This window comes from Callospermophilus lateralis, chromosome 1 (genome assembly GCF_048772815.1).
Source record: "Callospermophilus lateralis isolate mCalLat2 chromosome 1, mCalLat2.hap1, whole genome shotgun sequence".
Lineage (NCBI taxonomy): Eukaryota > Metazoa > Chordata > Mammalia > Rodentia > Sciuridae > Callospermophilus > Callospermophilus lateralis.
In genome coordinates, this window is record NC_135305.1 from 92,685,386 (window position 1) to 92,701,111 (window position 15,726).

The 15,726-nt window shown below is 39.5% G+C and overlaps 1 protein-coding gene across 3 annotated transcripts in view; it reads right to left on the reverse strand.

Moving 5' to 3' along the window:
• The window catches only part of Elmo1 (engulfment and cell motility 1), a 551,061-nt gene that overhangs the window by 341,201 nt on the left and 194,134 nt on the right, over positions 1-15,726 (reverse strand). For all 3 annotated transcript variants that reach the window (XM_076864020.2, XM_076864023.2, XM_076864025.2), the window contains exons 8-10: positions 12,398-12,497; positions 4,627-4,778; positions 2,203-2,281 (exon numbers count right to left, since the gene is read on the reverse strand). In XM_076864020.2, the coding sequence (XP_076720135.1) occupies positions 2,203-2,281; positions 4,627-4,778; positions 12,398-12,497 (331 nt within the window). The remainder of the gene's footprint in view (positions 1-2,202; positions 2,282-4,626; positions 4,779-12,397; positions 12,498-15,726) is intronic.

Here is a 15,726-nt window from a genome sequence, read left to right on the forward strand (position 1 = left end):
GAGAACTTTTAGTTTTTCAGAACATATGCCAATAAAAATATCATGTCAAAATTAGCCCGGTTAAAACTTTATTTTACTGGCTTATAGTCTCAGCTGTTAATATAATCTTCTGCTTTATAGGCTTCCAGTGACCTTCAGGAAAAAAAATAGCAAACTGTTCTTCATTAAGAATGCAATCATTTTTAGAGCACTCATAGCTCTTTAATGTTTTAAATTCAAAGATCATAATGCTTCCTTTGTTTTGATGAACAACAGTCTTAAATTCAATGGTTTATAAAGTCAACATCAATTTTCCATGGGCAAGTAAATAACCTGTGGCTACTTTTACTTCAAGGATTGAATTTGTCATATAATACTTTGTAAATTTTTGGTGGATTATATGTACGCTTTCTTAGCTGGATTGTTTTTGTAAATGGTTTAAAGTTATTAGATTACTCTCTGTGGTGGTTTATTACATGGTCAGACTGTCTTATCTATCCATACTGCATAATTAAAAAAAAAAAAAAAACTTGTTTCACAGAATCCAAAACTAAAGTTGTTTGGCTATTCCATTATATTTCCATTGGTATCAATATTCCAAAGTCAGTTGCAGATTGATACTGGGTTCCCTATGTGCCCATGGCCACGATAATTCAATTCAGTAAACTAACAGTAGTGTTTGGTGTAGAGGAAGATACAAAAGTAAGCCAGGTATATACGCCTCACTCAGGCTTAGATGCAATAAAACCATAGTCCTTGGGCAGGCATGAGCTTTCATCTCCTCTGATCTAACCTCTTCTTCCACATTTGAGAAAGGAAAGCCCTAAGAGTTCAGACCAGAATGTAGTCCTCCCCACCCTACATTCTCTCCTGATCTACATGTGGTTTGGCCAAATGTCCTCTACTGGGTCAGTAGAAGGATTATATTCCCTCAATGACCAGTTGAGAGCTGCCAGACAATTTTCTGGGCTGCCTGGGAGCTGCCATGAGCTCAGTACTTAAGCACAAATATCAAAAGAGTAGCCCACCCAGGATCCCACCTCAGACCTGAGAAGTCAGGCTTACAAGCCCAGCATAGGCTCCCAGAGGCCAGGCACCTCTTCCTGGTTCTTTCCAATTCAAATCAAACTCACAGGAAACATTAAAGCAACACCACTCACCGTGCAAAAGTAGCACCCCTCCCCATGCAAATGTAAACCCTGAGGAATGAACAAATAATTCTAAATGGAAAACAAACCAGAACCCCTGGCTTTAGCCCCCAAGGTTTAAAGTCTGTAAAAATTAAAAAAAAAAATAATAGTAAAATAAAAAGATTCTAGACACAGCATTTTAGTAGTATGCTGGTTAACTTTCTAATTTCTTCTCAAATAGTTCTTGGACAACCATCATGAAGGTCCCCATCTGGTTTTCTAATGGTTAAAAGATCTCATATTTCCATGAAGGTTTTAAAGGAAGTGAATTGTGACCAGGGAAATATATTATATGCTTTGTTGATAGAAAAAATATGAGGTATGAGTTAAATTCCAAGACACAGCAAAATCAAAATTCTACTTCTTTCACATTTCCCTCTGTAATAATGGCCCTTTCCCTAATGGAAGAGAAGCAAAGAACTACAGAGATAGCAAAGGATAGGCTTCATATGGGTACACTTCAGGGGCTCCCTTCTCTTTTTGCACAGAGGAGGGGAAAAGACTGCTAAGTCCTCCCAGTCACAGCCACATGGACAGAAGACATATCACCAAACCCGGCCCCTCTGCCATATGAACAGTTATCTCATCCAAGGGCTGTAATCTGCATCTTTTCCCTCCTTTCTTCTCACCTTTCCATCTCCCCCAACCCAGGGCAAGGCAAGACAGCTTATCCAAAATACAGGAACAGTACCTCCTTCACCCCAGTAAGCATCTATCAAACTCACAGGGGTTCCATTGCTGCCAACCCCAACCACAGTGATGCTGTAGTATTCTATGATTTGGGTTTCTACCCTGAATCAGACTTCATGAAATGAGTCCCCTGACCCAACTCCCCGTGTTTTTCACCAGTCAAAGGGCTTGCCCATCCCCACCACTAGGCCCAACTGCAGGACAGAGCTGCTCTGGACAGTCACTGGCAGAAAGAGCAGCAGAGCAGCCCAAAGAGTCTAGATGGGAAGGAGAGAATGTTCAGTGCATGAAACGTTCCCAGCCCTGGATTCAGCAGTCATAAGACTAAGGTGATGCAGCTTACCTGCCTCCTCTCATCAGGGGCCTTCAGGAAAAGTGCATTGATCACAGCAATAGTATAGGTTTGGATTTCCTGGTCTGTTCTGTAATTATATGGAACAACACAGCAAAGTCAGAAGAGGTGGTCCCTGAGGCAGATCATAGTGACGTTCATCATCACATACATGCACCCTCTTCCCAGAAGTTAGAAAGGCAGGGATTAGGAAACTCATTCAGCACTGAGAGTGTATTTCAACCCCATGAGCCTGAAAATAAGGTAGGTACACAGCTGCCATTATTAGGCACCTGGTGGAGATCATGCAGAAACACAGGAAGCAGTTGTCTCTCTCCAGTCTCTCTTCTATTAGGATTAAAGACAGGGGCCCAGGGGTTGGGGATGTACCTCAGCATTAGAGCACTTTCCTAGCACATGTGAGATTCAATTTCCACCACCGTGAGAGAAAGGTGGGGGAGCATGGACCCAGGGGATATAGTCATAGTTACAACAGTCATTGTGTGTGTGTGTGTGTGTGTGTGTGTGTGTGCGCACGCGTGTGTGTGTGTGTGTGTGTGTGATTTTCTGTGTTATGCATGATATAGATCAGAGAGCAGCTATGGATACCTCCACATTCCTGTTCTTATTTAAAGGAAACTACTTTGTTTCCATAGCTATGATAACACATATTACAAAAATCTATTTCCAAATGGAAACTTTTAATAGTAAGAAGAATAGGTATTGATGTTTATAAATTTGTTTTTCACTGGAAAGAAATCAGGAATTCTAAATGAAGCACAAAATGAAAGTAAGCTGCATGGTGGACAGTAAACAAGAAGGACATAAGGCAGAAACAAAGGTGGCCCAGAAGCTCCATTTAGGGATCATCTGTCAGGCTGGTCAGGGAGAGACAGAGCTTAGAACACAGCCTGTGGCAGGACGGGATTCAAAGCCCAGTTCTCCACAGGCTGCCTATGTGGTCCTGGACAAGCTCCTGGGTATCCCCAAGGCACAGTTTCCTCATCTGTAAGAACAATATATTTCACAGTGGTGCTGGGAGGAAGATAAAATGAGATAATGTCTATAAAACCCTCAGCACAATGCTTAGCAAATAATAAACTCTCTTCTTTGGTAAAGTGCATTGTGAATGAGCACATGTGCCCCTGAGAGTCAGGAAGCAAGCTGTGACTATAAATTTAATACATTTCACTTTCAGGGATGTGTGAAATGGATCTTATTTCTAGAGAGGTTACATAAAAAAAAAAATCTCCATTCTGGAGAACAAGGTACTATTCACTGAAGCCACAATGCACAGCTTCTTGGACTTAAATTTTAAATTCTGGTCATCCTCCTGTCTCCAAATGAAGGTGGAGGGGGGAGGGATGTGTTTTGGGAGTTTACATTATAAACACAACAGTTAACATTTTCAGTGTATTGAGAGAACTACTGAATACTCTCTCACACTTCTGTCCTGCATCACCAACCCAAATGAGCCAACCAGATTTCCTCTTAAGAATTTGCACATGTGATCTGAAAGACCAGAGGTACTGCCACCAAAAACAGGTCATGCTGGTGCCAGCCAATATGTTACAGGAAACGTCTGCTGCTAAGGTCTCTGCAGAGGCCATAGCTTCTTTCACAAAAGCATTGTTACTTAAGTCATTTCTGGATTCTAGTGAGATACTACTGTGCCCCTCCAATAAGCTCCCTCTCCTGTATAAGCTAACACAATTATTTGTTGCAACTTCAACCCCAAATACTTTACCAAGTAGCATTGTATAATGGAGTCTTTGTTAACATGGTATCATAAGAGGCAAACTTATTAGTCACCTCAGGGTGGACAGAAAGGAAAAGACTTCAGGTTGCCAGGTCAGCTATCAAATAGCCACATTATAGCTCAAACATCTAGGGAAAAGCACCTTTATTATATTATAAAACACAAAAGAAGAATGTCACTCTTATCACCTTGAATATAACTAAGGAAGAAGCTTGCCACTAAAAATTCCTGGTTGAAAATGCCTAACATAAAATTTCCAATTAATTATGAAAATTAATTGGAAATAATTCATGATGTAATTCATGATATTACAGAAGATATAATCTTACATAGTTAGGGAAAGACTACTGAGAAGAAAACAAAGGGTCTTACTTTGTCTTATTAAAAGGATAACTATTAATATCCACTAAAATTCACCAAAACTGAGAGTCTCCTAAGGTCCAGACAGTGTCTAGACATGAAACTCATCAGGGATGGAGGGTTGGTAGGAGGTAGTAATTGTGCTGCTTCAATGTGATGGTGGATGATCATGGTACATATTTTGGTTATGGGTCAACTCAATATTCTTTCTTTTTCTTGTACAATTAATTGGACCAATATATAAAGTTTCCCATGGCATGATTGCAGTGGCCTCCCTGAAGTGCACCCCTACTCCCAGGGCGCCTCAGCATGCTTACCCTTGAAGATGAGGAATGAGTTGGCCAATAGTGATCTCCTGTGCCACTTTCTGGTAGAGGTCATGGCTATTGAGCACCATTGACTCCAAGATGGCCAAGGACCGTTGCAGGATTGAGATGTCTATGGCTGACTTGTTCACAAAGCTTGCTATCTGAAAATCCAAGTGGGACAACATTGATTGCTCATGGTAAGCAGCGCAGGGAAATAGATAAGGGAACAGATGAAGCTAATCAGAAACTCGATTAAGGAAACCACACATATAACAAAACAGCAAGAAATCCAATGAGCCAACAATGACTGCTCACGACATCATTCAACAAAATTAAACCTCTCTGTAAGAGATATCTTTAAAGAACTTTTCTGTCTGGTCTTCTCAGCATTATTCTCTGAGCTTCAGGTTTCACAGGCAACCAATTATAGCACATGTATTATAAGGATCCCTGTGTTTCTCTGATGCAGTAATTTCCACAAATGCTAATAGCTACTCCTCCCCCATTCCCAGGCTAGTCCTTCAATCACATGATCCATGACTTTTACGTTCTTATTATGTTCCTGTTATGTTCTTAAGGGACTCACACAAATCATACTTGTCAACACGATTGAAATGGCAAATTTTCAGTGCCTGGCCACTCTCCTGGCTATTCCTAAAAAAAAAAAAAAAAAAAAAAAAAAAAAGAAAGAAAAAAAAAAACCTTCCCCCCCCATTCTTTCAATTTCTTATGGTTAAAATAAATTCTTCTCAATTCTCCCAAATGTAGCAATCAGAAAATCATTTAAATTAGCAGTGCTAAAAGTTAAAATACTAGTTTAAGCTCTAAAATATATTCCCTAAAGAATTAATCACTAAAGCCTCAATATAATAAATCACAAAATAAGAGGGAAATAAAATAGGGGTTAGAATAATGAATAATGGATCACAGCAATCCAAACACATGGGCCCCATAAAGGCTTTATTTTAGAGACCTCATTAAAAGTTATTGCAGCCTGTTGACAACTCATACTAAAAGGCCATTATTATAACAGCATAACATAATGACTGCTTTCTTAAAAGCTGAATAACGTGGTCCCATGACCAGTAAGCACTCACTGCTTCCCTCTGTCAACACCAATTTCTCTCTTTCTGCTGTCCCACCCACCCTGGTCCTCATCCCCTCTCTATCCCTGTACTCCGTAAAATGTGAATGCTCCCATGACAATTCCCAGTTGTCCTCCCAACTGTCTCCAGTCCACAGACTCCCATGGAAAGTAGTGGTGGGAGGGGAAGATAAGGACCTCTGCCTGCTCCGGATGCATCTGGACCTTTGGGGTAGGAAATAGTGAAGGGAAGAAGTACAGGGATATTAGAGTTTTACATTCCAAAAAGCTATTATTTTATAAAAACCAACTACGGGAAGAGCATGAGAACTAAAGACCCTCAACAGACTGTTTAGTTCCTCTCATGCCTAATAAACTCCCCAGTATGTTTACTGTCCCTGGTAAGCATCTGCACTAAACCTCACATCTGCTCCAATCTAACAAACCCACCACATGAAGGCCACCTTTGGCCATTGTTCTCTGACAAAAAAAAAAAAAAAAAAATCCAATTGCTCTCACCCTGCATTCACAGTTTTATACTTAGCTTAGGCCCCTTGTAAGTAGAGTATAAACTCCTTGACTTCTCCACCTCCAACCCCCTCACTTTTTAATGTCCCAGCATGATTGGAAAGCAAAGAACTCATAAAGACATTTGCTGGCAATAGTTCTTATTTTCTCTATTCTAATTCTCCCCTCATTGCAGGCTCCCATCTTGTCTTCACTTGTTAAATCTGGATGTTCCCTAACCCTCCCTGGAGCCTTCCACCTGAGCACCTGTTTTGGAAGTTCCTCCACCCCAGCCTTCATCCCCTCTTTTCATACATTTGGTATTTACTCATGGGTTAATTGATTCCCTCAAGTAATAAGCATTGTGTGTGCCATGCCTACACCAGGCCTACACAGTCCTACAGATCTGGAAATGCAAGAATGACCAAGAACCATACAGTTTTTAATTTCAGAGTCTTGCAATCTAGTAGAGATAGATAAAATATCATTTTCTATAAGATATATGAAATGCTCGTTCTTGTGATAGAAAAGGTGACCTCCATTTGTATATTTCGACAAAGCGGTGTAACAAAATTAATTAGGCGGTGTAACAGAAATTTCATACTCTTCTTTCTCTTTCCTTCCCTGTTATTACCCTTTCTCATGTGTCCATAATCATTAGTGATTAACATTCCCAGTTCCCTACCTTTCACCTCTGTGAATACACTTTAAATACATGCTAAATATACCTTCAGCATATAGACATACCACTGTCCCATGGTATATGCGGTTCCTTCATGAGGATTAAAGTTCTATCTTCTTCACTTCCCTCTATGTTCAAGTTTTCTAATCAATGGAAATTTACCCTCTACTTCCACAAATATCTTTTGGACAATATTTCCTTTCTCAAAATGTTCAATTGCTGCTGGGCATGGTGGCACAGGCCTATAATTCCAGCAGCTCAGGAGGCTGAGGCAGAAGGATTGTGATTTCAAAGCCAGCCTCAGCAAAAGCAAGGTATCAAGCAATTCAGTGAGACTCTGTCTCTAAATAAAATACAAAATAAGGCTGGGGGTGTGGCTCAGGAACTCAGTACCCTGAGTTCAATTGATGGTACCCAAAAAAAAAAAAAAAAAAAAAAAAAAGTTCAATTGCTTTTCACAAGTTTCCTGATATAAAATACAACTTTTTATAATGGTTCTTAAATTCTATACAAACCATTAACTCTCCCCTGTTCCCCAATGGGCTGGTTCAATGATGACAAAATCATGTGTCATCTTTGCTTTAATTCAGGGATATTTATAACTCACTTACATATTTCCCTTCCATTGGCCATTTCTACTTATATCTTTCCCATGAAACCAATCTTTTACTTTCATAAAAACATTCTTTAAAAATTATTTCCTATAAGTTCATCTCTTCCTTAACATAATACCAATGCTAAAGCAAGGAACCTGATCAGCATCTTGTATAACACAGTGAGCTGTGTGTCTGCCTTATACGGACAGGGTGCTCTATTCGTTAAGTCTTATGTGCAATTCTGGAGTAGATACCAGTCACTTTTGAAGCTAACTTCTTTCTCTTGTCTTTGTCAGTGGTTTTAAACAGACATTTTGAAGGCCCTGTACTTTCACTGAATGTGTATTGACAACAAGGTCAGGGCTGATCCAAAAGAATGTAATGATTATCTTCCTCAAGGGAACTTGAGACCTTCTCACTAGTGAATGTTCAAATCAGGAAATGTACAAACATTATTATCTGTGCCAAGTTTGAAAACTACAGATCTTAGTATAACTACAGACAGTTACAGACTGTTCAGTTAAATTTCGTTTTCCTTTACCCCTCAAAATATTCATAAAGGTTTCCTTTGTCTTCCAATCACTCCCTGCTCCACGACTGCACTTTGGCAGACATAGCTCAGCTTCTTCTCTATGGTGCTGGGATGGAACCCAGGCACTGCACATGCTAGGCAAGTGTTCTGAGACTGAGCTAAACCTTCAACTTGACAGCCTCTATCGTAAAGAAGAACAGGTCAGAGGAGTTAGAGGTTATATCTAACCTCATCATGCTGTTCATTCATTTAAAAATGCTACCTAAAAAATCAGAGGACTATTTAGGTAACTTTTAAGAAGCTAAGGGGCATCACAGTGCATGAACCAATAACACAATAAATACTTCTTAGGGTCACTTAGAACTTGATCTCAAAATTCTTGTATGTTATCAAAACCATAAAGAACCAAGGAGGGCATGAAGGGCCACTCTCAACTTTTAAATTGGTACTATGTTAAGGGTAGAGGCTTATAAATCTCTCAAAATTTTAGGAGGCAAAAAATGACTGAATTTCTTTTTTAAAAAATGACTGCATGTTTGTCTAGGCACTGAAAATATGTTCAGGGTGAGCCAGGTCTCCTCAGAGCTCAGGCTTCCAGAGCACATTTATGAAACTTTCCTTTCTAGAGAAGGCACTGATGTTGTACTTGGCTAGGAGGAAACCAACTCATAACCCAGAAAGTTCTTTTTTTTTTTTTCTTTCTTCTCCATGTCTTCCTACCCTTTCCCTAAGTAGCCAAGTCTTTAAAAAGCAACCACATTATATATTGGCATCAAGGGATTCCAAGTCTCAGAGTGTTTATGAAATGATGTTATTTATTGCAGACACAATTTGTAAACCAGAATCTAGATCCATATGTAATGTAACAGAGAAAGAGACAGGGGCTGGCAGGGAAAAAATATTTCTCCAAAGTGGTATGAATTTGGCATTAATAGGAAGCCAACTTTGGACCTTGGAAATAGGCATCTTTTGTCAGTGCCTTTCCTAGTTGATTTTTGTGGAGATAAAGCTCCATTTAAAAGACAGTTGCCTGCCTACAAATCCGGGGTTGTCAGAGTGCTGAATTTGATCCAGCTAATGAATAAAAAAAGTTAACCTTATAAAAAATTAAGTAATTTGCTGATGACAATTTTTCAAATGCATGTAAGAAATCTCTAAGTAGTAATGTAAGGGAAATATAATAACCAAGAATGAGACAAGGAGTATATTAAAATACGTTGCCTTTTAAAAAAAAAAATTCAACTTTTTTTTTTAATTTAAATGGCCGAGGCTGTTGCCTTTCCTTCTTTGGATTTAATAGAATTTTAAATCTCATTTCAATGAATGAAACCATTTTTTTAGGTACTCAGAAAACTAAATCATTGTCTTTGTCGCTGACTACTATTCACATCATTTAAAGACACACAGCTTTGTCATTCATTTTTACTCATGACTGAAACTTTACTTTTAAAATATAAGGACTGGGGCTGGGGCTCAGGGGTAGAGCACTTGCCTGGAATGTGTGAGGCACTGGGTTCGATTCTCAGCACTACATATAAATAAATAAAGGTCTATCAATAACTAAAAAAATATTTTAAAAAATATATTAAATATAGCACCACTATATTGTCTGTCTTTTTCAAGGTCTATTGTTTTAAATGCTTTTAATGCTTCTAAGAAAATGCCATTTATCCATTTTATAGAAATGCATGAAGGTCTCCCTCAGCACCAGGTCATGAGGATACAGTGATGAAAAAAGACAAGTTTCTCCCTCCTGGGCTCAGAGTCTGTTGTGAAAGACAGTCAAATGAACAAGAAATTCACAAAAATGGGAGAAGGCAGTGCTGGCACCAAGTTACATCCTGAGATGTGAGGGGCACAGAGAGCAGTGGAAATCACAGAGAAGACCGTACTAGTTAAGCAAGGCTCCTGGCATGACTTTTTTGCAGTATTGGAGAAACAGCCCTGTCCTCTGTGACCAAGGACGCCCCCACTCACTATGACTTCACTCAACCCTCCAGTCACGGGATCCTGGCATCTAACCAGGCACAGTAAGACTCAGCTGCTATGTTCTGGAAAGGGACTGCTGTGGGGAATCTAAGGAGCTCAAGTCAGTGACTACACCCTAATTCCAAGGTGTTCACATTCAGGACATGATAGTTACATTTTAGTAAATAGAGATGAGCAAAGCCATTTGGATATAGAAAAGAAAAACCTGCTGCAAGTTCAGAACAGTGTTAAAATTTTTGTTAGCATGAAAGTCTGCAGAACCCAGTACCTTCAGAGTCAGGCTTGCTTCTTTAGAACTTATCTTAGAAAAACAGAATAGAGCAATTTGTTTTCTGCTCTCATAATCGCAGGCCTCAATTCCCTGCCACTAATTAAAGAATGTGCTTATAACACATTAGAATTCCTCTGGCTTTCTCATTTGTACTAGTTCCTTTGCTTTTTAGGAATTCATACCACTGACAAATAAAGACAGTCTTCCTTTTTTATATATGTTTCCTTTTGGTTCCCTTAACTTTTCTCCTTTGGCTTCATGGATTTACATAAGGAAAGAAAGTCCAGAGGTACATCAAGAAGGCTCTGAGTTTCCAATTATCTTTCGTCTTAAATAAATCTGCAACCCCATACAGACTTTCTGTTCTCGACACCCTCATTACACAAACGAGGGGATTCCTCTGGCCTTCCATTCCAAGTGGCATCTTCCCAAAAATCTCAGTTACTTTAAATAGAAAATCAGTAACTTTCCCCAAGGAGCACCACCTCAACCATGTAATCAAAAGACATACTGATGTCACATAACCCTGGGGCAATGCACAGAGAAAAGGCACACCAATACTAATGTAAGACTGTTGTTCAAAATGCATAACCTTCCTTAGGTTGACCATAGGAGAATATTAGACAATCTAAACTGAGAGAGACATTCTACAAAGTAATGACCAGTGCTGTTTGCAAGTGTCAAAGTCATGAATGACAAGGAAAAACCGAGGGACTGACAGACTGGAAAACACTAGGAGGCATAACAGCTAAATTCTATGTGGAATCCAGGATCAAATCCTTAAACAAAGAAGGAAAAACTGGTGAAATGAAATATCATGTAAAATGTGAGAATTTGGGAAAAGTGGATGAAGAGAATATAGAGTTCTCTTAGTATTCCACACATTCTATAGTATTTTTGCAACTTATCTTTAATACTACCATTATTTCAGAATAAATGGCTTAAACTTGAAGTGATCTTTATTGAACTTCATTGTGATTTTCTAGTGGTTGCACAGATTCACTGAAATTATTTTAGATAACTCTTCCCAAGAATCTATATTTTTAAAATAAATTTTTGAATTCTTAACATCTCTTTATAATTAACACAACAGTAGACAGGAAAAAAATGTCAATTAACTTATTTCACAAATACTAAGAGAGGAAAACTTGATAACAAATACTTATCATTCAAAGTTTAATACTACATTTTCAAGAGTTACACAGTCAGCTTTGTTTGGTTTAGTTTTGGTTTTGGTTTTTGGTACTGGGGACTGGGCCCAGGGGAACTTAACCACTGAGCCACATCCCTGCCCTTAACTTTTTTTTTTTTTTTTTTTTTTTTTTTTTAATTTTGAGACAAGGTCTCACTAAATTGCTGAGGCTCGGCTTTGAACTTGTGATCCTCCTGCCTCAGCCTCTCCAGCTGCTGGGATTACAAGCATGCATCACCATGCCTAGCAGGACTACTTATTTTTTCTCAGAAAAAAATGGAAACAGAACTGGAAATGTGCAGGCATGTCTTTATCATGTGTCAATTGCTGGGAACAGCACGGGTTCTTCTGCCCTCTCTCCCCAAGCCAGGTCTACCTTGGCTCATCCCTTTATCAGATTCCTGTCAAAAAAGGAAACAGTCAAACTGGTTAATTCCTGAGACATTTATTCCCTCAGGATACAATTAGCAGGACCCCTTAACTAAGACTCCTGAGCCTGTATGCCATGCCTGTTTTCTTCTATCCCTGGTCCAAACTTAGGAATGTAGGAAATCATGGGTGTCCTTTGCTTCTTTCCCTGTCCCTGGCGATGGATCACTGAAGGATAGTAGGAACTTTATTTAGGTTTTGAAAACTTGGAGTCCTGCTTGGGGCAGTGGTAGACACGTGTATGGTCTTTAACAACATGGCACGTTGACTTCCCTTAACTCTGGGTTCCCATATGCAATCTCTTATAATGTCCGCAGAGACAAAATATCATTTTCACAAAGAATTGGGTGCTCTCATCCCCACATACCTAATGCTATAAAACACCACGCTCACCTGTTAACATAATGAACCAAAAGAAACAATGATAGAATATTTTCAGAGAAAAAGATCTGTGAAAGAGGAATCAACATAAGCCCAGGGAAACACAGTCCACATTACCTTCTTAATAAACGCCACCGAAAATGTATCCCACGACACAATGCCATGGTCCATCAGCTCCACAAAGGCCGTTAGGGTGAAGGACAGCATGTCTCCAAAGCTGCAAAACAGAGTCATGGGCCCAGAATTGAGCACTGGGAAAGATGTAGAAAGCCTTGGGAAAGCAGAATTTTCAAAGACCCCCGGCATGAGCCGCTGGACACAGACAACTTCCTCACACACCAGTGTTGGAAAGGGGCATTCACTCAAAGTCATCCGGAGGGCTTCAGAGTTGGACAGGCCTGGCCTCATGCTGACCTCACTCTGGAGAGCTCATCACACTGGGAAATTCACTTAACCTCTCTGAGCCTCTGTTTTCTTAGCTGAAAAGCTGGGTAGTGAGTAACAGCTTTTTAACCACAAGGCTGCTTGTAGGGCACTTAATAAAATGCACATCATATAAACATTCAGTAAATGCCAACGAGAAGAAAAACTTCTCAGCAAATAAAAGATCTGTTAAGAGAGGGCAATGTGCTGCTTTTATTATCCACAGCTATCAAGGGGGAAGATTCATAATAACAGTGAAGAGTATCAGCCTTTGGAAAGGATCCAAGAGCCTGCACTTACCTCTGTGTGTGCACTCAGATACAGTATGCGTCTAAGTAAAAATGGCTTACTTTGATGTTATACTGGCCAGCACTCCATCTTTAGCCAGTGGGTTTTATGTAGTAGCTATGGAGACAAAAACCCCATGTGAGGGCTTTGCTAACCCTAAACTTACTGTGATTCAAAAGCTGTAGATAGAGTCTAATGATAGATTAGGAGGTGCTATGGTTTGAACTAATGTCTCCCAAAAGTCCACATGTTAAAGGCTTGGTCTCCAGCTTGGCATTTTTGGAGGGTCGTGGAAATTTTAAGGTCTTCAGGTCTCTGGGGATATGCCCTTAAAGAGCACTGTTGGACCCCAGTCTCTTTCTTTTTTACTTTCTGGCCATGAGATGAATGTTTTGGCTCCATCAGAAGCTTCTGCCACGATGTGCTGCCTCTCTCAAAGCCATAAGGCCAATCAGTAATGGACTGAAACCTCTAAAACCATGAACCAAAATCCACCTTCTTTGTTTATAAGTTGTTCATCTCAGGTATTTGTAACAGTAAATGGAAACTAACACAGCCAGGCTCAGGTAAAAGCACTTTCTTTCTTTCTTTCTTTTTTTTTTTTTTTGGTTTTGGAGATTGAGCCCAGAGGTGCTTTTACCACTGAGCTCTCTCCCCAGCCCTTTTAATTTTGTATTTTGAGACGGGGTCTCACTAAATTGCTTAGGGGCTTGCTAAGTTGCTGAGGTTGGCTTTGAACTTGTGATCCTCCTGCCTCAGCCTCTATGGCCACTGGGATTATAGTTATGGACCTCCATGCCTGGTTAAAAGCACCATCTTTCTATGATAGTTCCATCTGGAACACTTGCCAGACAATATTCTGGTTACTAGTGCTTTCCAAAGATATTTTGACAGACATTTATATACTCAGAACCCTTTACCATGAATGATCAAGATCACAAATACTAATTCAAAATCCTTAAAATTCATTTTCTCTCTCTCTCTCCCTACTCCCAGGACATAAAATTATGCCAATCAGGATTGTTGTACGGTATTGTATGATTGATTTTTTTAAAAAAAATAAAGGTTATTCATGTATTTAATCTATAGGCCATTATTTCTACCTTACAAAGTCTCCTAACAAATTTAGATAGAATCTTCCCACTTATTTTCAATTAACAAAATTAACTGAAATCACATTTCTTTTAAAACAGCTTCTCAATTTCCCTTCCTGTTATTGTTCCACTTAGTCCAGCCTTAAAAACAACCTTTTAAATTCTGCCCCACCTTAGAAGTTGTGATGCTAAAAGAAGCCTATAGAAAGGGAAGTCGCCCTTTAAGGAAGAACTATCATGCTAGGCCGCTGAGACCAAAGGGGAGAGACTCATAGACAGAAATGGCTGAGGGCGTGGTGTCTGGCATAGGGCAGCAGAGGTTCCCCTCCAGCTCTAAGTGGGCAAGTTATCCACCACCCCAGACTTCATTTCCTCATTTATTAAAAACACGGATGAGGATGATGGTAGCAAGGTGGTATCCCACTCGGAGACCACTGGAGAAAGGAAATGAGCTAATATACTAAAATCCCTTTTAACAGCATGTGGCAAATAGCAAGCAGCATGTGAGTGCTAGCTATTAGCACTATACAAAAGTAGCATTTTAAAAGGTGAATGACGTCCATAATGTTCATTCATTTTGCCTTCATTGTGCAAAGAATTCTCTGTTCTTAGAACCAGGAGGGAAAATGCAAGAAAAGCCAAACCATTCAGGCCACTTGGAAAAGCACCTCTAGCCTTTCAAAGCAGCACACAGCCAGGCCCAGTCCTACGGGTGCCCCTAGGTGGCATCAGAGGCTCATGCCTCAAAAAGAAAATCCAATGTAGAAAAACTTACTGGAAGGAGAGAACATAAAACTAGAAAGATGGGAGGAAAATGAGTTTAACAGGTTAACAAGAAAGGTTAAATAAAATTTCCAGAATAACTCTCCTTATAGACAATGAATCACTAGAAGATCCACATCTCAGATTGCAAAAGAAGAAAACTGCTTCAGGAAAATAAAAGCCAAGCAGTAAAATCAACTAGTAAGATTTACTAATAGACTAGGTAAGCATTAGTATTACTGTGAAAAAGTTATGACATAATAATATGTAATATTGTTATTAGCAATATGAGCAAACATTTTACTTATTTACTTAAAAACAGAAAAATAGTCACCATATAATAACCAACAATTGGCATTTGCTTTTCTCTGGGATGGTTAAAGTCTCAAAAACTAAGATGGTCTCATAAACATGCCAGGAGATGACAGCATCCAGGGCCGGCACCCAGTGTGAAAATTCCTGCCTCAATGATGTTAATAACAGAGCCAGCCATGGAACAGGCCATGGCAGAGGAATACACAGATTGTTGGAATCAATCTCCTTTTCATAGTCCTAGTCAGCAACCTGAGACTGAATGCAGATGGCATTAGTCTTGAAGTCAGTCTTTATCAGCTGCTTTAAAAGCAAAAGATAAGTTGCATACATGCCGTCTATAATCTTAAGGTAAAATGACTCGGCTCCCTGTTTACTTACTGAATAGAACTCTAATCCAAATGGTGCTAGTAACATCTGGGAATAATTGATCTCCCCTAAAGTGCTCCAGAACTCTATCTACAGACTCCTCATACAGTCTGCAAGAACCCTGGAAAAAATGATGGAGAGCAGGAGAAAGAATACCAGTCGGTTTCCAAATCTCCAAGTTGATTTGGGGCCTAGGAC